Source organism: Ambystoma mexicanum, chromosome 12 (genome assembly GCF_040938575.1).
Source record: "Ambystoma mexicanum isolate Mex_15411 chromosome 12, UKY_AmexF1_1, whole genome shotgun sequence".
Taxonomy (NCBI): domain Eukaryota; kingdom Metazoa; phylum Chordata; class Amphibia; order Caudata; family Ambystomatidae; genus Ambystoma; species Ambystoma mexicanum.
The window spans coordinates 969695095-969716082 of NC_090936.1; the positions used below are offsets into that span (position 1 = coordinate 969695095).

Sequence of the window (20988 nt, forward strand, 5' to 3'; positions counted from 1 at the left end):
CGAAATCACGATTGCATTAGTTTTATGTTGCCCAAATGCTGTCTAGTATGCCTATGTTATCACAATTGCATTCGTTTTATGCTGCCCAAAATGCTGTCTAGTATGCCTATGTTATCACAATTGCATTCATTTATGCTGCCTAAATGAGGTCTAGTATGCCTATGTAATCACGATTGCATAAGCTTTATGTTGCTCAAATCCTCGGCCCATGCATATATAGCATTCCCTTCATTTACTCCTGTGCTGAATAGTGTGATTATACACCCTGATCCTCTACTTTCCAACAAAAACGCTGCTTAATGTACTTCCTCTCCGCATGTCTCTGTTGACCACCTTGTAACCCGGTCTGCTACACCTATTGTTGTTTTATCACAGTCTGTATTGTATATTTTGGCCATGTTGTAACTGTCTCTAAGTCTCCGGCGCCCAGTTACCCCAGGGTTCGGCGCGCAGTACAAATAAATAAACTAAACTAAACTACGCCCTAGCTACTCACAGTGGCCTACTACATGTACTATGTATGTCTCCACCCCACTATTGTTAATAATGGTATGCTCCCCTCTGGCTACTAGCCAGCAAACCATAGTTGCACACTGTACACATACAAACCTTCAGTATCCAACCATGTCCAATCTTACCCGGGATCAAACCCACAACGGTCTTGCCGTCACTTAAGCATGACTGCCAGCATACAACTATAAGGCCCACCAAGTTCCTACCCAAGCTGAAATGAGTTACTAAGTCTTCTAAAACAGAAAACATCTGCTCTGGAAGCCCTGACCCTTTACTATCCGCTAACCAATGGTTTAACTGTCATCCTATCAAATCTGCACCTAACAAACCTTGCCCGACAAGAGTTAGAAACAACAGACTCGGCTCCAAACTACTTAAACGCTATGAGCCATCCATCAATACCTTAAATAAAGTAAATATACCACCCATTAGGAATAACCATAGTTCCAAAATTAATGCCGCAACCAAAAATAGAGCTACACGTAGCAATCATAGGTCCAAAACTATGGACTACAATAATAAAAGATTGAAACAGAGTACATCTAGTGCCATTCTCACGAATTCCAATACACAAACCATCCAAGGGGCGTTAATCAACGATAGATCAATGGTGGCGCATGCTACCGACATAGCTGACCTGATCACGGCTGAAAACCTTGACTTCCTAGCAATAATGGAGTCTTGGCTTCATGCAGCAGCAGGTCCCTCACTCTTACTTGCAGTATCAGACAACTACACTATCATAAGAGCTGATAGAGCAGACACTAGAGGTGGTGGCATTGCCATCATTGCTAAGTCTAACTTAGACCTGAGAGGAAGATATTATGACAATACTATCTGATAACACTAAAGCCTCCTCACAAATACTACTGTTAGGAGATTTTAACCTAGGCTTCGACGACCCTAATGACCAGCAAGCGTTAGCAGTGTCCAATGCCCTTACCGAAGTCGGTCCCACTCAGTTACTCAGCCCACCCATGATAAAGGCAGAACTTTAGATTGGGATGCTGATCTTAACTGCAAAACTGTAATCACGTCTATTGTACCCCAAACCTGAACAGATCACCACCTACTGTCCTTCATTCTTCCAGCCAATATCCTCATAACTAAGACTTACCTAACAGCGCCTCTACTCCTCACTAGGAACAAACGGAATATTACTGTGGACACAATCTTACCACATGTAATCCCTATCCTCAACTCTTTGACGGACACCGTTGATCCAGACACACTAGTAGATGTCTATAATTCCACGATGACTAAAGCTCTAGACATCATTGCCTTGCTTAAAATGCGCAAAGGCAAACCTAGAGCTCACCTGAATTCATGGTTCACACCTCAACTAAAAGCCTTGCAGGCTGAAAAAAGGAAATTGGAAGTCCTCTGGAAACGCCTTCACACTGTGGAGAATAAAACTAACCTGCTGAATATTTCAGCTAAATATAAAAAAAGAGACATTACTTTGTACTGGAGCTAGATTTGTTAATCCTATTGTTGTATGTCTCACTTTTAGTAAGTAATGTCTGGGTCGTAATGAGGCCCATTGTATTCATTACCTGTAACCTCGTTTATGCTAAGTTGTAACCTTGCTGCAATGCGCCCAGATACCCCCGGGTTTGGTGCACCATATAAATCAATAAACAAACAAAAAACAAGCCGTATGCCCAACATTGATGCTAATGCAAAATGCAATGCAGGTTAATATTTAGTAAAACGTGAGAATCTGCATTAGTAAAGTTAAATTAAATTACATCAGTGTCCTGTGCGAGAAACTTGGCTGAGTGCCAGCAACCTTGACCTGCTACACTACGGTTTTTTTGTATACACAAAGCCGTTCTTTACTCTATAGGATTTTTCTGGGACAAAAGCCAATGTTCAAATAAAAAGAAAACAAGAGATAACAATGCAAAAGAAACGAAGCACTGCAGAAGAACTAAACAACAACATCCTTGCTGTAGTTTACACAGGATTGATGCTGTCTGCAGACAATCTTGTTTGGAAAGATTTTTAGTGCTGGATGACAATGTCGTCCTTGCGATAGGTTACACAAGATTGATGCTGTTCACTGATATTTTTGTTTAGCCAGATTTTTACTGCTGGATGATGAGTTCGTCCTTGCTGCAGTGTACATAAAATCGATGCTGTTTGCTGATATCACTGCTAGGGGCAGGCTTCTCCCCCTCCCCTCTGAGAAGAAACGTTGGCGGTTGTAGGTGTAGAACAGTGAATGTCCGAATAGTATATATAAAATAGGCTTCAAGCCTCACACACAGTTGTTCGGTGATGGAGCTAGACGAGGTAGCAGAAGACAAGACAAAGGGCTAGAAGGAGAAGACAGAGGCTTTACAGAAGAGAGGGGCCAACCCCCTCTTTGTTCTTTTACTGAATTTTAAAGTTATTGATCTGGACTTCTGGTTGTTTTAAGGCATTTTTAGTCTGAAAGGACTCTGTCTATTGACTTTTGAGTAGAACTTCAATTTTTGATTGAGCTGCATGAGAATAATTTTGGTTTTCCTCCCAAAGGCACATCAGCTCACCACCTAAGCAGCAGGCCCAGTTCTGGATGGGTGTCATGCGCCTCACTCCGTGGCGCTAATAGCACACGTTCAGGATGGGAAGCCATTGAACGCTCCATTACGCTGCAGAGCGATGTTAGCAGCGGTCTAGTCTTGCTGTTGCTAACGCCATAGCTCATAAGCCATGCCCACACCTGATTCTTCACGTTGCAACCTTTACGGTCAGTTAGCTTGCTTGCCGTAACTTTTTTGGCTGCTTAACGCTAGTTTTTTCCTTCTTTGCCTGAGCCACGCTCAGCTTTCACTCCTTCTCTCTCTTCTCCGCCACACCCTGAGGTCCGCTCCATTTTTGCCTTTTTCTCTCTCTCGATTTCTCCTCTCGCTACTTGCCTTCATTGCTTACCTGTTTTGTCAGCTACTCCGTTGTTCTGCCCTCGGACCACCTCTTCTTACTTTCGCTTTTGTCTTGCTGGTTTCTTTGCGCCTTGCGGCCTGGCCGCTGTTGTCCGTCTTTCCATTGGTTTCCGTTACCCCTTCCATTACGGATACCTACCTTTCGAATCCACCGGAGCCCATCTTCCATTGGTACTGAGGAGGAGCCACCAACCATACATTATCTGCATTGGGTTTTTTTGTGCCTTACTCAGGCTTTTTCCCCAAATTGGTCTTTCCTGGGAAGGAGGTCCCAGTGGGGTCCAGTTGGTCAGATTCCACTGTGGCTTTCTCCCGGGTCAGGCAAGTGCTTCATAAAAAAAAGAAGAGGACGGATTACAGAGCCCGCAGACCCCAGATACCTTCCAGTTCCGGATCCAGTCTCTCAGGTGAGGAGAAGGAGGTGGAGAGTCTGGACACAGGGGTGGCAGAATCCAAGGGAACTGACAATGGGCTACACACTGGCACCATACATACAAATGAAAAATGTAATTCTTTTGATGCTTTTTTCCTTAGTTTTTAAACTTTTCTGATAGTGCTCTGATAACTTGTTTTTCATATTTCGGCCATGTTTTGGGAATTCTTTCCTAGATTCTGTAAACTGATTCAGAGATCCAATCGTATGCAGCTCTCATCTCTCTACCTTCTACAGTTAGTGAGTATGAGAGGACTTTTAGCCTTCACAAATATCCCATTGAGAGATGTATAGAGGTACTGCTTGAGGGAGATGCTTCTATGGGATCGCCCATCATGATCTGGTGAGGCAGGTGCTTCTATGGAGATTGCCTGGCATGATTTGTGAGGTAGCCTATCAGGACCTGGTGAGGCAAGTAGTTGTTTTTTTAAGGTGACTATGATTTTGCGGTGAATGCTGATCAGTCTTAGCCTTGATTAAGAGGTGGAGACAATGATGATGATTTCAGCTTTTTTAGTAATTACTTTTTGCATTTTAAGTGTGTTGTGCATGGTGACAATAATAATAGCAATGTTCCTTTATTACTTAGTTCTTATAATTAAAAGATTTACTTTTCTACATGACAGCCTGAAAAGCATTCATTGAGTGTTCATTACTGAGTGTTCTGTGACAAATATTTGAATATGTACTTAAAAAATGGGGCATCTATCTAAATGCATTGTGTATTGATGTGTTAAATATGGTACATGTCTTTTAATACACACGAGTGGTTACTGGAACGTTTGGGCAGTGGACTATCAATAAAAATATATTGTGACATTGGTAATCAGCAGGGGTTGTTGCCTGATCTCTTTACTGTTGCACAGTGACAGGTACATGCTTTTCCCTACCCCTACTGCTACCACAGATCTGCTGGGGTGGGGCCGGGGGGGGGGGGTTTCGGGGTGAAACTTGGACACTCCCCTGGGGGTGTAGGGAAGGCTCTGGAGGTAGGGGTCATACCAATCATGTCAGCCCTATTTGCTTCACTCTCCCCACCAAAGACCTTGTCTCCTACATATCCACTAAAATCACCAAAATATGGGACACCCTTTGTCTATCTGCCCCAATGTATCCCTCATTCACCCTTCCTCCCTTAATCCCCACACGTTCCTCTCCATCTCACTTCTCCTTCATTTCCCCTACATATCCTTCCCTTTGCCAAACCATCCTGTGCTCCGATTGACCATATTCATCCAGAAATCGTTAAGGAATCTATCACCTTCGCTCACGGCTCCAAAAGTCAACCTCTCCCTCTAAACTGTTATCTTTCCTACCTATTATAAAAAATAGCAGTCATACCTCTCCTAAAGGAACCAGGTGCTCCTTATTCTACATGTCTGTCTCTCTCCTTCCCTACACAAATCGAGGGGTTGTTTTCTGCCACATAGTGAACTATCCTTAGGTACATGCACTTACAGACTCTCTCCAATCTGGATTCCAGTCCAAGCACTGCAATGAGGCAGCTCTCATACGAATTGCCCTTTTTCTTACCACTGTCCACCACTCTCACCTATCCTCTCTTCCCATCCCCTTTGACTATTCTGCTTAATTTGACACTGAGGCCCATGCCACAATCCTTCAAACTCTTTCCCCCCTTACTTCAAGGTAAGGAACAAGTTACTTACCTGTAACTGTTGTTCTCCAGCATGGGTCTGGCATGGATTCACATGCTCATGCTCATGAATATTCCCCGTCGTCAGGCCGGGAATCCTCTGTATAGAAAAAATCAGTATCGGTTTCGTTTCTGATCTGTCTTTCTCAGTAGTAACCAATCACTGGTCTCTGGGTCATACTGCCCCCAGCCAATGACTGCCCTCTCCCTAAGCCCCTCCCCTGGCAGCCATCCTCAGATTTGGTAGCACGTGAAGTGGCAGTATGACCAAGTGAAGAGCCGCAGAGGGGTAGGTGGGAGGGTTCGCATGTGAATCCATGCCAGACCCATGCTGGAGAACATCAGTTACAGGTAAGTAATTTGTTCCTTCTCCAGCATGGGGTCTGGCATGGATTCACATGCTCATGAATATAAGAATACATAGCAGTATACACATGCACAACCACGGGAGGTGGCACAAGGCTCAATATCAAGCAATACAACAACTCAACATTAAGCAACTCTTACCTCCTCACCAGGCTCACCTTAGGCGAACAGGTTGCGCAGCACTGCCTGGCCGACTCTGGACTCCTCCCTGGAATCCCGGTCGACGCAGTAGAATCTCGTGAAGTTGTGCGTCGACCTCCACGTAGCAGCCCTGCAGATGTCGAGCAGGGGCACACCAGACAGAAACGCCATAGTAGCAGCAATCGCTCTGGTCGATTGGGCTCTCGGACGGCCGGGCAGCGGTCGGTTTGCCAACCGGTGACAGTGCATGATGCAGCCGGAGAGCCATCTGGAAATGGAAGTCTTCGAGAGCCTTCCCTTGATTCACAGGTCCAAAGTTCACAAACAGCTGTGATGTCTTCCGGAAACTCTTTGTGCGGTCCACGTAGAACTTCAGCGCTCTAGCCACATCTAGCGAGTGCATAGTCCTCTCAGCCGGCGACGAAGGCGACGGGAAGAAAACTGGCAACACCAAGGGCTCGTTGAGGTGGAAGTCCGACGGCACCTTGGGCATGAAGGAGGGGTGCGTCCTCAGCACCAACCTTGTGTCGTGAAAAGTCAATTATGGAGGCTTGCAAGACAGGGCCTGGATCTCTCCCACTCGTCGTGCAGAGGTGATGGCCACGAGGAATGCTGTCTTCCACGACAGAAACTTCAAAGGCACTGAATGCATAGGCTCGAATGGGGCTCCCATGAGCCTAGTTAGTACCACGTTGAGCTCCCACGCCGGGGCAGGGGCCTTCACCGGCGGGCATGATCGGAACAGTCCTTTCATAAATTCCTTCACCAGACGATGAGACCACAAGGACGCCCGTCCTGTAGTTCTGGCGTAACCTGAGACGGCAGCCAGATGTACCTTGATGGAGGCGTGAGATAGGCCAGCCTTGGCCAAAGACAGTAGGTACTTGAGGGGCCGTAATTCGCAGAGGGTTAATCTTCTGTGCTCGGCACCAGACAGAGAACCTCTTCCATTTGTGTCCATAGCACTTGAGAGTTGAGGATGCCCTGGCCTTTGCAAGAACCTCTCTGCAGTCGGCCGGGATGTCGTATCCTCCAAACTCTAGTGCTGCAGGAGCCAGGCCTGCAAGTTCAGCGACTCTGGTTCGTGATGAAGAATGGCGCCTCCTTCTCTGGAGAGAAGATCCGCGTCCGTCGGTAGCTTGACTGGTGCGGACGCTGACAAGTCCAGAAGGTCCGGGAACCAGATCTGCCTCGGCCACGCCGGTGCGACGAGGATCATCCTGCACCGGGACCTCTTGAGGTGGTTGATGAGCCGGAGTAGCAACGGCAACGGCGTGAATGCATAAAGGAACAGGCCGTCCCAGGGGAACGAGAAAGCATTGCCCATGCTCCTCGGTTGGGGAAACCTGCTGGCGAACCTCCGGCACTTGGAGTTCGCCGCCGTCGCGAAGAGATCGATCTGGGGTTTGCCCCATCGTCGGAAGAGTCGGTCCACTTGATCCTGGCGCAGTTCCCACTCGTGGCACGAGCGCAGCTCCCTGCTGAGTGAGTCGGCCCAATGCCACAGATCCTGGGCTTCCTTGGACAGGGCAGGGGATCTGGATCCGCCCTGCTTCCGAATGTAAAACATCGTGGTGGTGTTGTCGGTGAAGATCCTCACCACCTTGCCCTTGAGGGACGGAAGGAAGGACCTGAGGGCCCAGAACACTGCGCGGAGCTCCAAGATGTTGATGTGGAGAGTCTTCTCCTCCGAGCACCAAAGGCCTCTCGCGTGGAGGCCCCTGGTGTGCGCTCCCCAACCTTCCAGGGAGGCGTCCGTCGTCACCGTCACCTGGTGGGCCGGGGCTAGGAAGCCTGTTCCCGCTGTCAGATGAGCGCGGACACCCCACCATCGTATCGCCTGACGGAACGTTTCGTCGAGCGAGATCCTGTCCTCGAAGCTGCCCGTCGTCTGGATCCAGTGGGCGTCGAGGAATTCTTGCAAGGGCCGCATCCGAAGTCTGCAATGGGGCACCAGATAAATGCAGGAGGACATCATTCCGAGGAGGGACTTGATAGACCTCACTTTGGCCACGTCCGTGGCCAGTAGACGTTGCACCTTTCCTAGGATGGTCCTTATCCTTTCCTCCGACGGTGAGGCCCGCCACGCCACTGTGTCGAGCTGTGCTCCCAGAAACAGGGCGACTTGCGACGGGACCAGGTGGGATTTTGGAAAGTTGATGGAGAACCCCAGGTCCGTGAGCAGCTGGACGGACTTCGCAGTGTGTTCCACGGCGAGCTCCCTTGTCCTTGCCCGTATGAGCCAGTCGTCCAGGTAGGGGTAGACGTGGATCCCGTGCAGGCGCAGCCGTGCCGCCACCGGTGCTAGGCACTTGGTGAACACCCTGGGCGCCGATTTTAATCCGAACGGGAGGGCCTTGAACTGGTAGTGCCGCCCTTTGACCACGAACCTGAGGAACTTTCAGTGCCTCTTTAGAATAGGGATGTGGAAGTAAGCATCCTCCAAATCCAACGACGACAGGAAATTGCCCTCCTCCAGCTGTCCCAGCACGTGCTGGAGGGTGACCATCCGGAGCTTCTGTGCCTTGATGTATTTGTTTAGTCGTCGCAGGTCCAGGATGGGACGCCATCCTCCTGTCTTCTTCCTCACTAGGAAGTATCTTGAGTAAACTCCGGAGCCCCGAAGCCTCTTCGGGACAAGCTCGATGGCACCTTTCCTGAGCATCGCCCGTACTTCCAACAGCAGTTGAGGGACGTGATTTTCCTTCCTGGCCATGGGAGGAATGCGGGGGCACCTCTTCTGGAACTCGAGGGCGTGCCCCAGGGCCAGGGCGTCCAGCACCCAACGGTCGGTGGAGATGGACTCCCACACGCCGACGAACTTCGTCAGCCGGCCTCCCACCGGGGTGCTTCGGCGGAGCCCGACCCGATGGACGGTTCAATCCTGCTTGGAGGCCGCTTTGCCTCCTTGACCGCCTTGGCGACGACGGCGGGATCCACCTGACTTGCCGCGTCCCCTGTAGGCCTCCTGCGACGAAGACCTTGCCGCTTGACAGTAAGTAGAGGAGCTGCTGCCGGCTCCCTTGGAGGCACCCTGTCTGCCTCCGGAGCTCCAAAAGGATGGCCGTCGCTGTTGGAGCACCCCCAGCGCACGGGCCGTCTCCGTGTCCGTCTTGATCGCCTGAAGGGATTCATCAACCGCCTTGCCAAAAAGGTTGTTCCCTTCGAAGGGCATGTCCAAAACCTTGGTCTGAACATCCTGGCGGAAATCCGTCGCCCTGAGCCATCCTCGTCGTCTCAGGCAAACGCTGTTGCCCAACTGACGGAAACCGGTGTCGGCGATGTCCGTAGCCACCGTAATGGCGTGGTCCGAGGCAAGCCCACCTTCCTGCAAGATTTCCAGGGCCTCAGCCCTCTTGGCATCCGGAAGGAAGTCCAACAGAGGGGCGATCTTAAACCACAACTCCCTGTCGTAGCGGGCTACGATGGCCAGGGCGTTGGCCGCCTTGATGGTCGTCGCTGCAGATGAGATGACCCGTCGTCCCATCGCATCCAGTGTCCTACCCTCGCCGCCCGGAGGGGAGGTTGAAGTCGAGGCCGATGCCTCCCCCGCTTTCTTCTTGGCCAACGCCGAGACAACCGAGTCCGGGGTAGGTTCCGCTCTAAGGCACAAGGGGGCAGCGTCAGGAACCCGGTACTTCTTCTCGTACCGGTCCCTCTTCGCAGGAGCCGTGGCAGGGTTCTTGAGGAGGGCGAGCCCCTCATCCCAGATGTCATCAAGAAGCGGTACGGAGAGGACCGTCTTCCTTTTAGCCTTGCGCCACTGGTAAAGGAACCCCTCCTTCTTCTTTTCCTCGGGGCAGAGCTGGAAGAGCTCGGATGCCCTGGAGATCATTGCATGGAAGGATCCAATCTCGTCGGGCGGGGACGCCCGGGCAGGGGGCGACGGGGGACACGTCCCGTCGTCGCCTCCGTCGTCATCCGTACCCGTCGTAGTCGTGTCCATGCCTGTATCATCCCCGTGGGTAGTGGACCGGGGGGAAGGCAGAGAAGGCCGCAGAGGTGGGAGAGGAGGCCTAGGATGCGTCCTCCTCCTCTTAGGCGGTGGGCTCCCCGAACGTCCTGGCTCCGGATCCTCCGTCAGGTCCGGCTCAGGCTCCTCCGTCAGGGGAAGGGGCAACCTAGTCCTTATCTCCGAGCATAAGGACAGGATGGCTGACAAAATGGCCGCCGAGGTGTCCTGCGGCGCCGTAAACGACAGGCGCGAGGGCTCTGGAGGAGCCTCGTCTGCGTCACCGTCGCCCTCGTCGTCGCCCTCGTCGGGATCCCTCCCGATGGGCTGTGTCTCCTCCACGACTTGGATGAGCTCCTCTTCAGAGGTCGTGTCCGTATCCACGACGGCCACCACCCCCTCCCCCCTTTTTTCCAACGAGGACTTCGTGGGGGTCTTCTCGATGGGCCTGAAAGACGACTCCCTCCGCGGTGGCAGGGAGACTCTGGTACCTGAGGGCGCCTCCACTGGTGTAGCCTCCACAGGATGAGCCAGGGCCGCGGCGACATCCTCAATCGAGGTCCTAGCAGGGTGAATCACGGCCAACGTCACCTTCTGTACGCCCGGGGCCTTCACCTTCGGGGGAGGGTCTGAGCCTCGCTCCCCCTCTGCCGGAGTCTTCGAGATCGACCGGGGCCTCTCCAGAAGCGTCGCCGGGTTCTCGGACTTCCTCTTACCCGAGCCAGAGCGTTGGCTCATGGTCGATGGCGCCGGGGAGGGTGCGCCCTGCCTGGCAGCCAAGGAGCCCGACCGTTCGGCGCTCCCAGTGCCCGCGGACTCGCGATGCTTAGCCTTTTGTTGGGCCCCCGTCGCCAGACGACCCTCACAGGATTTAGAAGACCGCTCGGACTTCTTCTTCTTCTCGCCTGGCGGGCTCTTACCTTCCAGCCAGTTGGCGAGACGGAGGTGGCGATCCTTCATGGTCCGCTCCGACATGTTTCCACAAAACGCGCAGTCCTTTTCCTTGTGTGTCTTGTCCTCATGGAGACAGTAGAGGCATAACGAATGCTCGTCCTCCTTGAAAACGTTCTGAAGCTGGCCTCCAGGGCAGGTCCTGAATAGCTTGCTGGGCGTCAAGCTCCCTTTCTCCTGGGCCATGTCCGGGGTAGGCCTCGGAACTTCTGGAATCCTCCAAAAGCGTAACTCGACGAAATCTTCACCCTTGAGGGGCGTAGAAAACTCCGAAACGGATCGCCGTTGATCAGAAGTAGAAACGATGGAGCTTGAGGCTCTTTTAACCGAAAAAATGAGAAAATCTCCTGAAAAAAGCACGAAAAAGCAGCAAAAGCTCGAGAGCTAAGCACGAGGACTCCCAACACTTGAACGTGCGGTAAAAATCTGAGGGTGGCTGCCAGGGGAGGGGCTTAGGGAGAGGGCAGTCATTGGCTGGGGGCAGTATGACCCAGAGACCAGATCAGAAACGAAACTGATACTGATTTTTTCTATACCGAGGATTCCCGGCCTGACGACGGGGAATATTCATGAGCATGTGAATCCATGCCAGACCCCATGCTGGAGAAATGTACCATTCTATCTCTCTGATCTCTGTCTCCATCTCACGGAACTCCGGTACTTCCTACCTGACATAACTCCCAATAGGGATTTGCTGAACGATCAGTCAAAGCCCCACTTCAAACTAAATTTTCCCTTTGGTTTTAACTATTACCTCTTCTCTAATGATACTCAGTTCTTGTTCTCCTTCCTCTCCTGCAACCTTGCAATCTCTGAACACATAACCAAATGCCTAACTTCCATCCACCTCTGGATGGTCATACACTGCCTCATTCTCAACTCCACAAAGATGGAAGTCATTTTTTGCCCTGCCGCCAAGGCCAACCCTACTTTACCCTCTCTTTCTCCCCTCCTCACTCACGCCTTGAAACCTTGGGGTTCTCTTTGACAGCGACATGAAACTCTTCCAGTTCATCACAGTCACTGCAGCCACACCTAATCTCCTAACAATCAGAGAAATGTATCCATACTTAACGCACCACTCAATTAAAATGTTTATCTCTACTCTTGTGCTCAGCAAACTCGACTACTGCACACACCTACCTTGTGGTCTACCCCTGTACTGTTTTGCTCCCTCAAAAAAGTCTTCATCTTTGCATCATGCACCCTTTTCAACCTATTCAGATCCACCTCTAACTACTGTCATCATGCTGGATGACCCGCCATGCAAAATCGCTCACTCTTTACATTTCTATCACTCCTCTATAAATCCACCAATGGCACTGCCCCCCACTACCTCGCTGACTGTATCTCACTGTATTCACCCTGTGAAGCTCTCCACTCCTCTTCTCTTTACAACATATCAGACCTCACTCCATTGTGCAGCTTCCTACTTTTTCTCCTTTTCCCTACTTGTCCCACTCCACTGAATTGCTCCCCCTCGGCCATCAAAGCCATCTCTTCCGTTGATGTATGGAGCCCCCAACCCTTCCAAACTCCTATCTAAACTAAATGCCCGACCCACCTCTCCCACGTTCTGCCTTCAGGGCCACTCTGTGATTTGTAAATATGTGAATTCTGGCCCCAGGCGCGGAAAGTAAAACATATTTTGATGTCCTCTTGATCCTGCCCCTGGTACATGTTCCCACCATTACTATTCACTATCTGGTATACCTCACTAAAACAATCAATACTCTTATGTTACATCTCCCCCTCCTAGGAATGCTTCTGCAATGCCAATGCTTACTTTGTAAGTCATTTCTGTTTGAAATGGCACCTTGTGCTTCTTCAATAAATACAAAAAAATACTAGAACAAGCTGCTGGTGTGGCCGGCCCATTTTCTAGTACTAAAACCAGCACTGGGACTACAGACCACATTATTCTCCGGCTGCCATTTCACAAGCGTCTATTGCTCTAAGAAGATGGGAGGGTTACTAGACCAAGCTGTTGCTTGGGCCAGCCCGATTATTAATACTAACTCAGCATTGGGACTGTAGATCACATCATTCCCTGACTGCTATATGAGGCTACTCTATTGATGTAAGCTTATGAGAGGGATAAGTACTCTGATTGACATAGAAGGTAAGCTTGGGAAGTGTGTAAAGACCCCTACTCCTCTAAGATAGCTTTATTGCATTACAGAGTCCTTGAGAAATTATCTTTGTTGATGATATCTGTCTACCCAGGATCGGCACTGCCCGAGTGACACGTGCCACACAGTGCCACCTTCTCTCATTGCCAGCCTTCCATCCTCTCACAGTTTCTGACCATTCTTTCCCCATCTTACCTCCCAGAGGTGTCCAGCGACGGGGGCGTCTGCCCAGGAGTGCTCAGCGTTCACACCAAGCTTACCATTCTGATAGACCACAAGGCTGAAGGACTTATCAAACCACCTGAAAACGGCAGCAGAAACAGGAAGGTAAGAATTAAGGATTAGCAGTGCAAGTGAAGAGACCGAGGCAGAGAGAGAGAGACAGAGACAGAGAGGAGGAGGGAGAACGCGAGAGAGACAGAGAGAGGGAAAGACAGTGAGAGTTAGAGGGAGAGAGATAGATTAAGAGAGAGCGCAAGACAGAGAAACAGAGATAGAGAAAAACAGTGAGTTAGAGGGAGAGAGAAAGAGAAAGAGAGGGAGTCAGTGAGAGTTAGAGAGAGAGAAGGAGACAGAGAGAGCGAGCGAAAGAGAGATGGAGAGAGAAAGACAGAGAAAGATAGAGAGAGAAATGGACATAGAGAGCGAGAGAGGGAAAGAGAGAGAAAGACAGTGAGTGCGAGAGGGAGAGAGAAAGAGAATGAGTCAGTGAGAGTTAGAGGGAGAGAAAGGGACAGAGAGAGTGAGCGAAAGAGAGTTAGAGGGAGAGAGAAAGAGATAGAGCGAATGAGAGAGAGGGAATTAGATGGTGTGATAATGCACACAAATGCTCAAAGAGGGAGATGCTGTTCATTTTTACCGGTCATAGCATTTCCCATGAAGGAGGGACTTAGCATATCCATCCAGAGACCTGTCCCTCCCCTTCTCATATCCGTGGGACTCCTCATCTAGACACATGAAGAAGGCAGCATTCTCAATGGCATCCAGGGACGCCTTGTTTCTCCCTTGTTTGAAGAATTCTGCACGAGCCTTCGCCCATGGAATTCTGAGGAGACAGAATAAAAGGGATCATCAGGGACACTTACGTAAAGAGACAGAGAATACAACTGGTAAAGGGAGATGATGGAAGGAAGAAGAAAATAAATTTGAGGGAGAAAGAAGTACAGACTCAGAGAAAGATAGACATTTCCAGGGTCAAACACGATTGCAAAGAATGAAGATCCCAATACCGGAAAATAACAAATTCCTGAAAAAGATGACCATATAACATGCCTTTTTCTCCTGTTAAGAACCAGTACTCTGGAACAACATCCCAACAGACATGCGTACAACTCCAAGACTATTCATGTTCAAGAAAAAGAGAATACCCCGCTGTGCATGGAGTTCCTTTTGAAGCACCCAGGGACCTTACAGCGCCTAAACCTCTGCACGCGTCCATGCCATCCTATGAGTCATGACGTGATATGATATAAGTCATTTATAACACACCTGTACACAAGTATTTCTAAGCCCAATACTGTTTATGGCGTCACTCGGGTGAATGTCATATTTATCTTTTGAAAAAACAAACGAACTGGAACTCTGGTACCACATGAATAACAGACCGTTTTTTTCCGATAACTGCATCAACAGCCAATGGTGCTCTAATCCCTTTCACAAATTAAAAAGATGTACGAAACAGCCAGCACGCGTTTCGACCTTACATCTGTCTTTTTCAAGGCTGTACACATCAATTCAAGTCACCATCCAGATCGCAAGTAATATAAACCAAAAGCAAATACCCGAAAGCGGTGAATACCCAGAGAGTAGAACAAATGGTAAACAGCATGCGTCGTCATCAAATGGTTAAATTGCATCACATAATCCACGTGATTTAATACAATTTGATTTGTTACATAATTATAGCATGATGGTGCGCTATAAATACAGCCTGCAAGGGAGGAAGGGATGGGAGAAAGAAAACAAAGCAAGGATTAGTATACCCAGCGTAAAATACTGGTGAACCTTGCTGTCATGAACACACAAGAAGTGAGTTCCGCCCGAGGTGTACCATCCTTACCAGGGAATAAGAGCTATTGTTTCAGAAACATAAGTCCAATGTGGCAAATCACCGACAACCCAATTCTATCTTCTGAATATCTGAAAAGAATAGTCAGAATCATATATGCCACCTATTGCAGTTATTTAAAAAACTACGCATCTGTATTTTAGCAATCCCACGTGAATTGAGTACCTGAATCTGTAGATTCTGAAATATGCACACAACGTCAATCACATCCCAAATGGATCTAGAATCTATCACCTCTGCAACGATGTCCCTGACGATAAGCGTCATGCAAGTTATGGTCTGCAAAAAGATATGATATCTTTACCATCCAGCACAACAGATGGCTTTTGAGCAGTGTTTTTACCCAGAGCAGGGTCGCGTAACAAAATCCCAATCGGACGATATGCATTGGAACAAACCGCTGTGTTCTGTCTCCCGAACCATAAGCATACATGTAATTAGCCCATTTGGACACTGTATCAATTAAGTGCAGCACCATTTTAATTGAGTGCAATTGGGGGTAATTTATTAATATATTGTATTATCCCAGTATCTTGTTGCGCCTGATGAAAGTGCGCTGAAAAAAATAGCTGTCTTTTAACAGAAAATTCAGCCAGTTGCATCTCAGGCATTTTATTGCCAAAAACAAAGTTGCATAAGCCCCATGCCGTTACAGCCTTTCTGTATAGTTCCCGCCATAATGTTAGTGCTTGTATCCCCCTTATGACTTGTCACACTGGCATGTGTCATCAGATAACCTCTTGATTTGTGCTTGTCAATTGATAAATAACGTTATGCTCCCGATGACGAGCAGTGTGCATACATGTAATTTGCCCATTCCAACGCCATGACACCCGGATTGCTACTCAATACCAGCTTGATTTAATTGAAACGCGCATTGAGTCCATACAGCTTATTTATTGGGGCATGTTTCCCTCAGGTGCAACTTCACTAATTTCTATGATATTTGTTTGAACTTTGGTATTCCTATACATAAGTACATAACCCCAACTCGACAGTCAAGATCAATAGACTTTGACCTCGTCGCAGTGTGGTATGAACGAAAAGCAGATCAAACTGTCATTTTTGTTGGAGAGCAAAATTGTGTCACAGTATATGAAAGCACAAGGCACTTTCGTACAATATGCACTTGTCACTTTGTGATTAGTGAACATGCATAGTGGGTCACCATAGAGTGAGGTCTTTAAAATCCAAATTGTTCATATTGTCATATGCGTTTTTGAACACGTGATCATTGTACAAACTGTTGAACCATGCATCATTTGTAAATTCGAAATAGTTTTTGCACTATGCACTATGCACTTTACAATATTATGCACTTTACATGATTTTAAGGGAAACCTGAATCTTTTAATGTTCTGTTTTATTAAGATGGATCATGTTTGTATTATGCATAAATATGTTTTGAGGATTCAAAATGCCATGCATTATTTTAATGCTATGAGACAATATGTAGCGAAACGTGTCATTTTCTGCTGATTTTATCTCACTGGACATGGGGATTTTTTGTCATTAAACGACTTTTGTTTAGAACTCGCATTATTGATATTTATTCTGCACTTGATTTGATACAAGTCGAAGGAGTTTGCTAGTACGATGCGCATGCATCAGTTCTATGGTTATAGTAGGAAAGTCCATTTGAGCCAAGTCACACATTCCACGTAGGCGGCTTATACCTTTACATCCCCGGGATGAAACCTCACCAAACAGTTATAGGGGGTCCAAAGATTTGTCCAAAGATTTGTGGAAATCCTCATTGATGCAATTGAAAAAAATGTTTGCTCGCCCCTACAGCCCAAACTGCTGTACGGATTTTCACAAAATTTAGCCAGGAGCAGCGGCTTGGTCCCGAAAGCATGCTTTTGGTGTGAATCCGTCCAGTCATTTATGTTTTTTTAAATGGCCAAAACAGGGACATCCTTTCACCAAAATGCCAGGGGTAGCGGAAGTGACATCACATGTCTCTTGACCTCTGATGACATCACAGGAAGTGATGTCATTTGACCACACCCCGAAGTGAGATCACAGGAAGTGATGGAAAACGACCATTCACCCCTCGACAAAACAGGAAGTGGCATCACAAAGCATTGTTTCTAAGTAGACTATGAAAAATATGGTTATGATATCACTGTAAAATGATATACATTTCTTACAAGAATGGATCACCATATGCATCATTAATATCAGTGCGTATAGGCTCATTTTACCAAATCACTGTGAATGAAAGCAGATGTCCAAGGCCAAACGATAATGATGTGTTATTATATAGCACTTACGCTTAAGCGCTTCATTTACAACAAATATACATACAATATAACCCAACCTGTGTTGGTACTCATTTATCAACCTCAGAAGGATGAAAGGCTGAGTTGACCTTGGTGAAAGTCGAACCTGCAGATCACACACACATTGCAGCAGCCATCGCTTAACCCACTGAGCTATCTTACCGGCTATAGCTATCAGAAAACCAATCACTCCAGAAACAACAAGCCACATGCTGCTGGCCACAACCCATGAACTTCAATTAAAAAAAAGAAAACATTTAAAAAAAACTTTTTTTAGGGGAAGCAATGGAGACCATAGGGGTCACAGTTGCGACCCCTGGCGACCCCAAAATGTCATCCAAGGGCCAAAAAGTACGAAACAAAAATGAGTGATATCTGGGTTCGGTCCACTGACTCATTTCCTCATTCGGGGTTCGTGGACGCCTCTGGACCAATCAGAGAGCGTTGTGACGTTCCCGGACATCCGTAACAAACAGAAGTAAAAGGGGATGTCTTAGTTACTTACCTGTAACTGTATTTCTCCAGCATTGGTATCTTTCATAGATTCAGATGCTTGAATATTCCCCGTCGTCAGACTGGGAATCCTCGGTGATAAATGTAATAAATTTTTTTTTTTTTTTTTTTTTTAAATATACACACATTGCTACCTAGCAGTGCATGTACATAGCCCATTATGGTCTATGAGCCATTTCATTGTGTAGTCCCTCCACCTCACTTTGGTCCTTTATGGCCCCAGCCAATGAGGTGGCAGGGCTTAAGCTCCGCCCCCGGCAGCCATCTTCAGATTTTGAACCGTAGAGATTACAGTATGATGGATGCCGAGCATAGAAGCAGCCTCTCAGGGGAGGCGGGCGGGCGCATGTGAATCTATGAAAGATACCAATGCTGGAGAAATACAGTTACAGGTAAGTAACTAAGACTTCTCCAGCATTGGATCTTTCATAGATTTAGATGCTTGAATAGAATACCAAGCAGTTAAAACATGCCACCATTATATATATATATATATGCATAAATACAGAAAAACATATTTCTGATTAAACCTTTACCATGCAGCAACACAACGGTTACATACTTCGGGAAAGGTGGGAAAGGAGGCTGGTCTTACCTTATACAAAGAGATGGCGGAGCACTGCCTGTCCAACTGCAGCTTCTTTGTTGGTATCTTCAGCCAGGCAGTAGTGTTTGGCGAAAGTATGCAGAGTGCTCCACGTGGCGGCTCTGCATATGTCCTTCAATGCCACCCCTGCGTGGAATGCTGTTGACGCCACCCTTCCTCTGGTGGAGTGCGCAGACGGCGGTCTAGTTAAAGGGTCGCCTTTCAACTGATGGCAGTGGGTGATGCAGGACGATACCCAGCGTGCCAGACTTTGTTTAGATATATGCTGACCCTTGGTACGGCCAGAGAAAGAAATGAATAGCCGGTTTGAGGAGCGGAACTCCTTGGTTCTTTGCAAGTAAAACTTCAACACTCTAGCAACGTCTAGAGAATGTAATGTTCTTTCCGCTTCAGAAGCGTGATTCTGGAAAAAGGTTGGTAAAACAATGCGCTCAGTGAACGACATCTCCGAAAGTACCTTGGGGAGGAACTTCGGGTGAGGCCTTAAGATGACGCGGTCCTTCTGGAACAAAGTAAACGGGGGTTCAGAAGACAAAGCTTGTAACTCACTGATCCTTCTGGCTGATGTGATGGCTATCAGGAAAGATGTCTTCCAGGACAAGAATTTCATTTCGCATCTGTGTATGGGTTCGAAGGGAGGTTGCATGAGGGCTGTTAAAACGGTGTTGAGGCTCCATTCCGGAACTGGTGTAGGTGTAGGCGGATAAGTACGCATCAGTCCTTTCAGGAAGATTTTAACCGCTGGTAAGGAAAGTAAGGCTTGCGTCTCCGCGGTTACTGTGTAAGCCGCTATGGCTGACAGATGGACCTTGATAGAGGACAGTGAGAGCCCTGACTTAGCCAGGTGCAACAAGTAGGGCAGAATCTGATTAACCGAGGCCGTGAGGGGATCGATTGCAGAGGTCTCGCACCATTTGGAAAACCTGGTCCATTTCCTGGTGTAGGTGACTTGCGTGGACGGGGCTCTAGCGGCCCTGATGATATCCCAGCATTCCGATGGTAACTTTAGGTGCATCAGTTTGCGCTGCTCAGGAACCAAGCTTTGAGAGACAGGCTCCTCGGGTCGTGGTGGAGGACCTTGCGGTTCTGTTGCGTCAGTAGATATTGATGCGTCTTGAGACGAATCAGGGGTTGACAGGATAGGTGCCTCAGCGTCGGGTACCAGACTTGCCGTGCCCAATCCGGTGCAATTAGAATCAAAGAACAATCCTGTTCTTTTACCCTGCGAAGTACCCTCGACATGAGGGGAATGGGTGGGAAGGCATAGAGGAACTTCCCCGACCAATTCACTGAGAACACGTCTCCCAGTGATTGGTGCTCCGGGTATCTTGAAGCAAATCTCTTGCATTTTTTGTTGTTCCTGGTGGCAAAAAGGTCGATCTGCGGATGGCCCCATAAGGCAAATATCCGTTGGGTTTCTTTTTCGTCCAGCTCCCACTCGTGGGACGCTGAGTATTCTCTGCTTAGCCTGTCCGCTAGGACATTGTCCACTCCTGGAAGATGCTCTGCCCTGATCTGCACCCCGTAGTGCAAGGCCCATGCCCAAAGCTGTTGGGCTTCTTGTGACAGGATCTGTGACCTCGTGCCTCCCTGCCTGTTTGTATAGTGCATGGAGGTCGTCTTGTCTGTCTGGACTGTAAGAACTTGACCAGCTATAACCGGTAGGAAGGCTTTCAGCGCCAACCTTACGGCCCTGAGCTCTAACACGTTGATGTGGAGCTGGGACTCTTGTGTCGACCAAGAGCCCTTGGTTTGGAGGTCCGCAAGATGAGCGCCCCAACCTGATAAGGAAGCGTCCGTCCTCAGCAGAAGGGTCGATGTCGGTGCTTGAAACGGCATCCCCTGCAGAAGATTCCTCGGAACATTCCACCATCGAAGGGCCTTGTGCAACGTCGATGGAATCTGGACAATGTCTTCCCAGCCTCCGAAAGCTTGTTTCCATTGGTGGTCCAGAGCTTCCTGCACAGGTCTCATGCGAAGCCTGCAGTTCGGTATGAGGAATATGCATGATGACATCATGCCCAATAGGGATTTGTAAGAGCATACGGATGTTGTCTCTTTCTGTAGGAAGTTTGAAGTTGAGCGTAGAATCGCTGCTATTCTTTCTGCGGATTGCCTCACTCTGGGAATGCTGGTATCGAGTTCGGCTCCCAGGAAGAGAGCTACCTTGCTGGGAATAGGGCAGGATTTTGTCTGGTTTATGGAGAAACCTAACTCTTTTAGGAGGTTGACAGTCCTCGACACTGCCGAGCGAGCCTTTGCAGCGGAACTTGCCTTTATCAGCCAATCGTCCAGGTATGGAAAAACGTCCGTTCCTGCCCTCCTGAGACTTGCTGCTACCGGCGCCAAGCATTTTGTGAAAACTCTCGGAGCCGATTTTAGCCCGAACGGGAGCACTCGAAACTGAAAGTGAAGCTCTCCCACCGTGAACCTGAGGAACTGC

At 48.5% G+C, this 20988-nt stretch overlaps 1 protein-coding gene across 1 annotated transcript in view; it reads right to left on the bottom strand.

Annotated features, from left to right (window-relative positions):
- The window catches only part of CPT1B (carnitine palmitoyltransferase 1B), a 607650-nt gene that overhangs the window by 159251 nt on the left and 427411 nt on the right, over positions 1 to 20988 (bottom strand). Inside the window, exons 11-12 of the mRNA XM_069629453.1 lie at positions 13932 to 14117; positions 13268 to 13373 (exon numbers count right to left, since the gene is read on the bottom strand). Coding sequence (XP_069485554.1) covers positions 13268 to 13373; positions 13932 to 14117 — 292 coding nt within the window. The remainder of the gene's footprint in view (positions 1 to 13267; positions 13374 to 13931; positions 14118 to 20988) is intronic.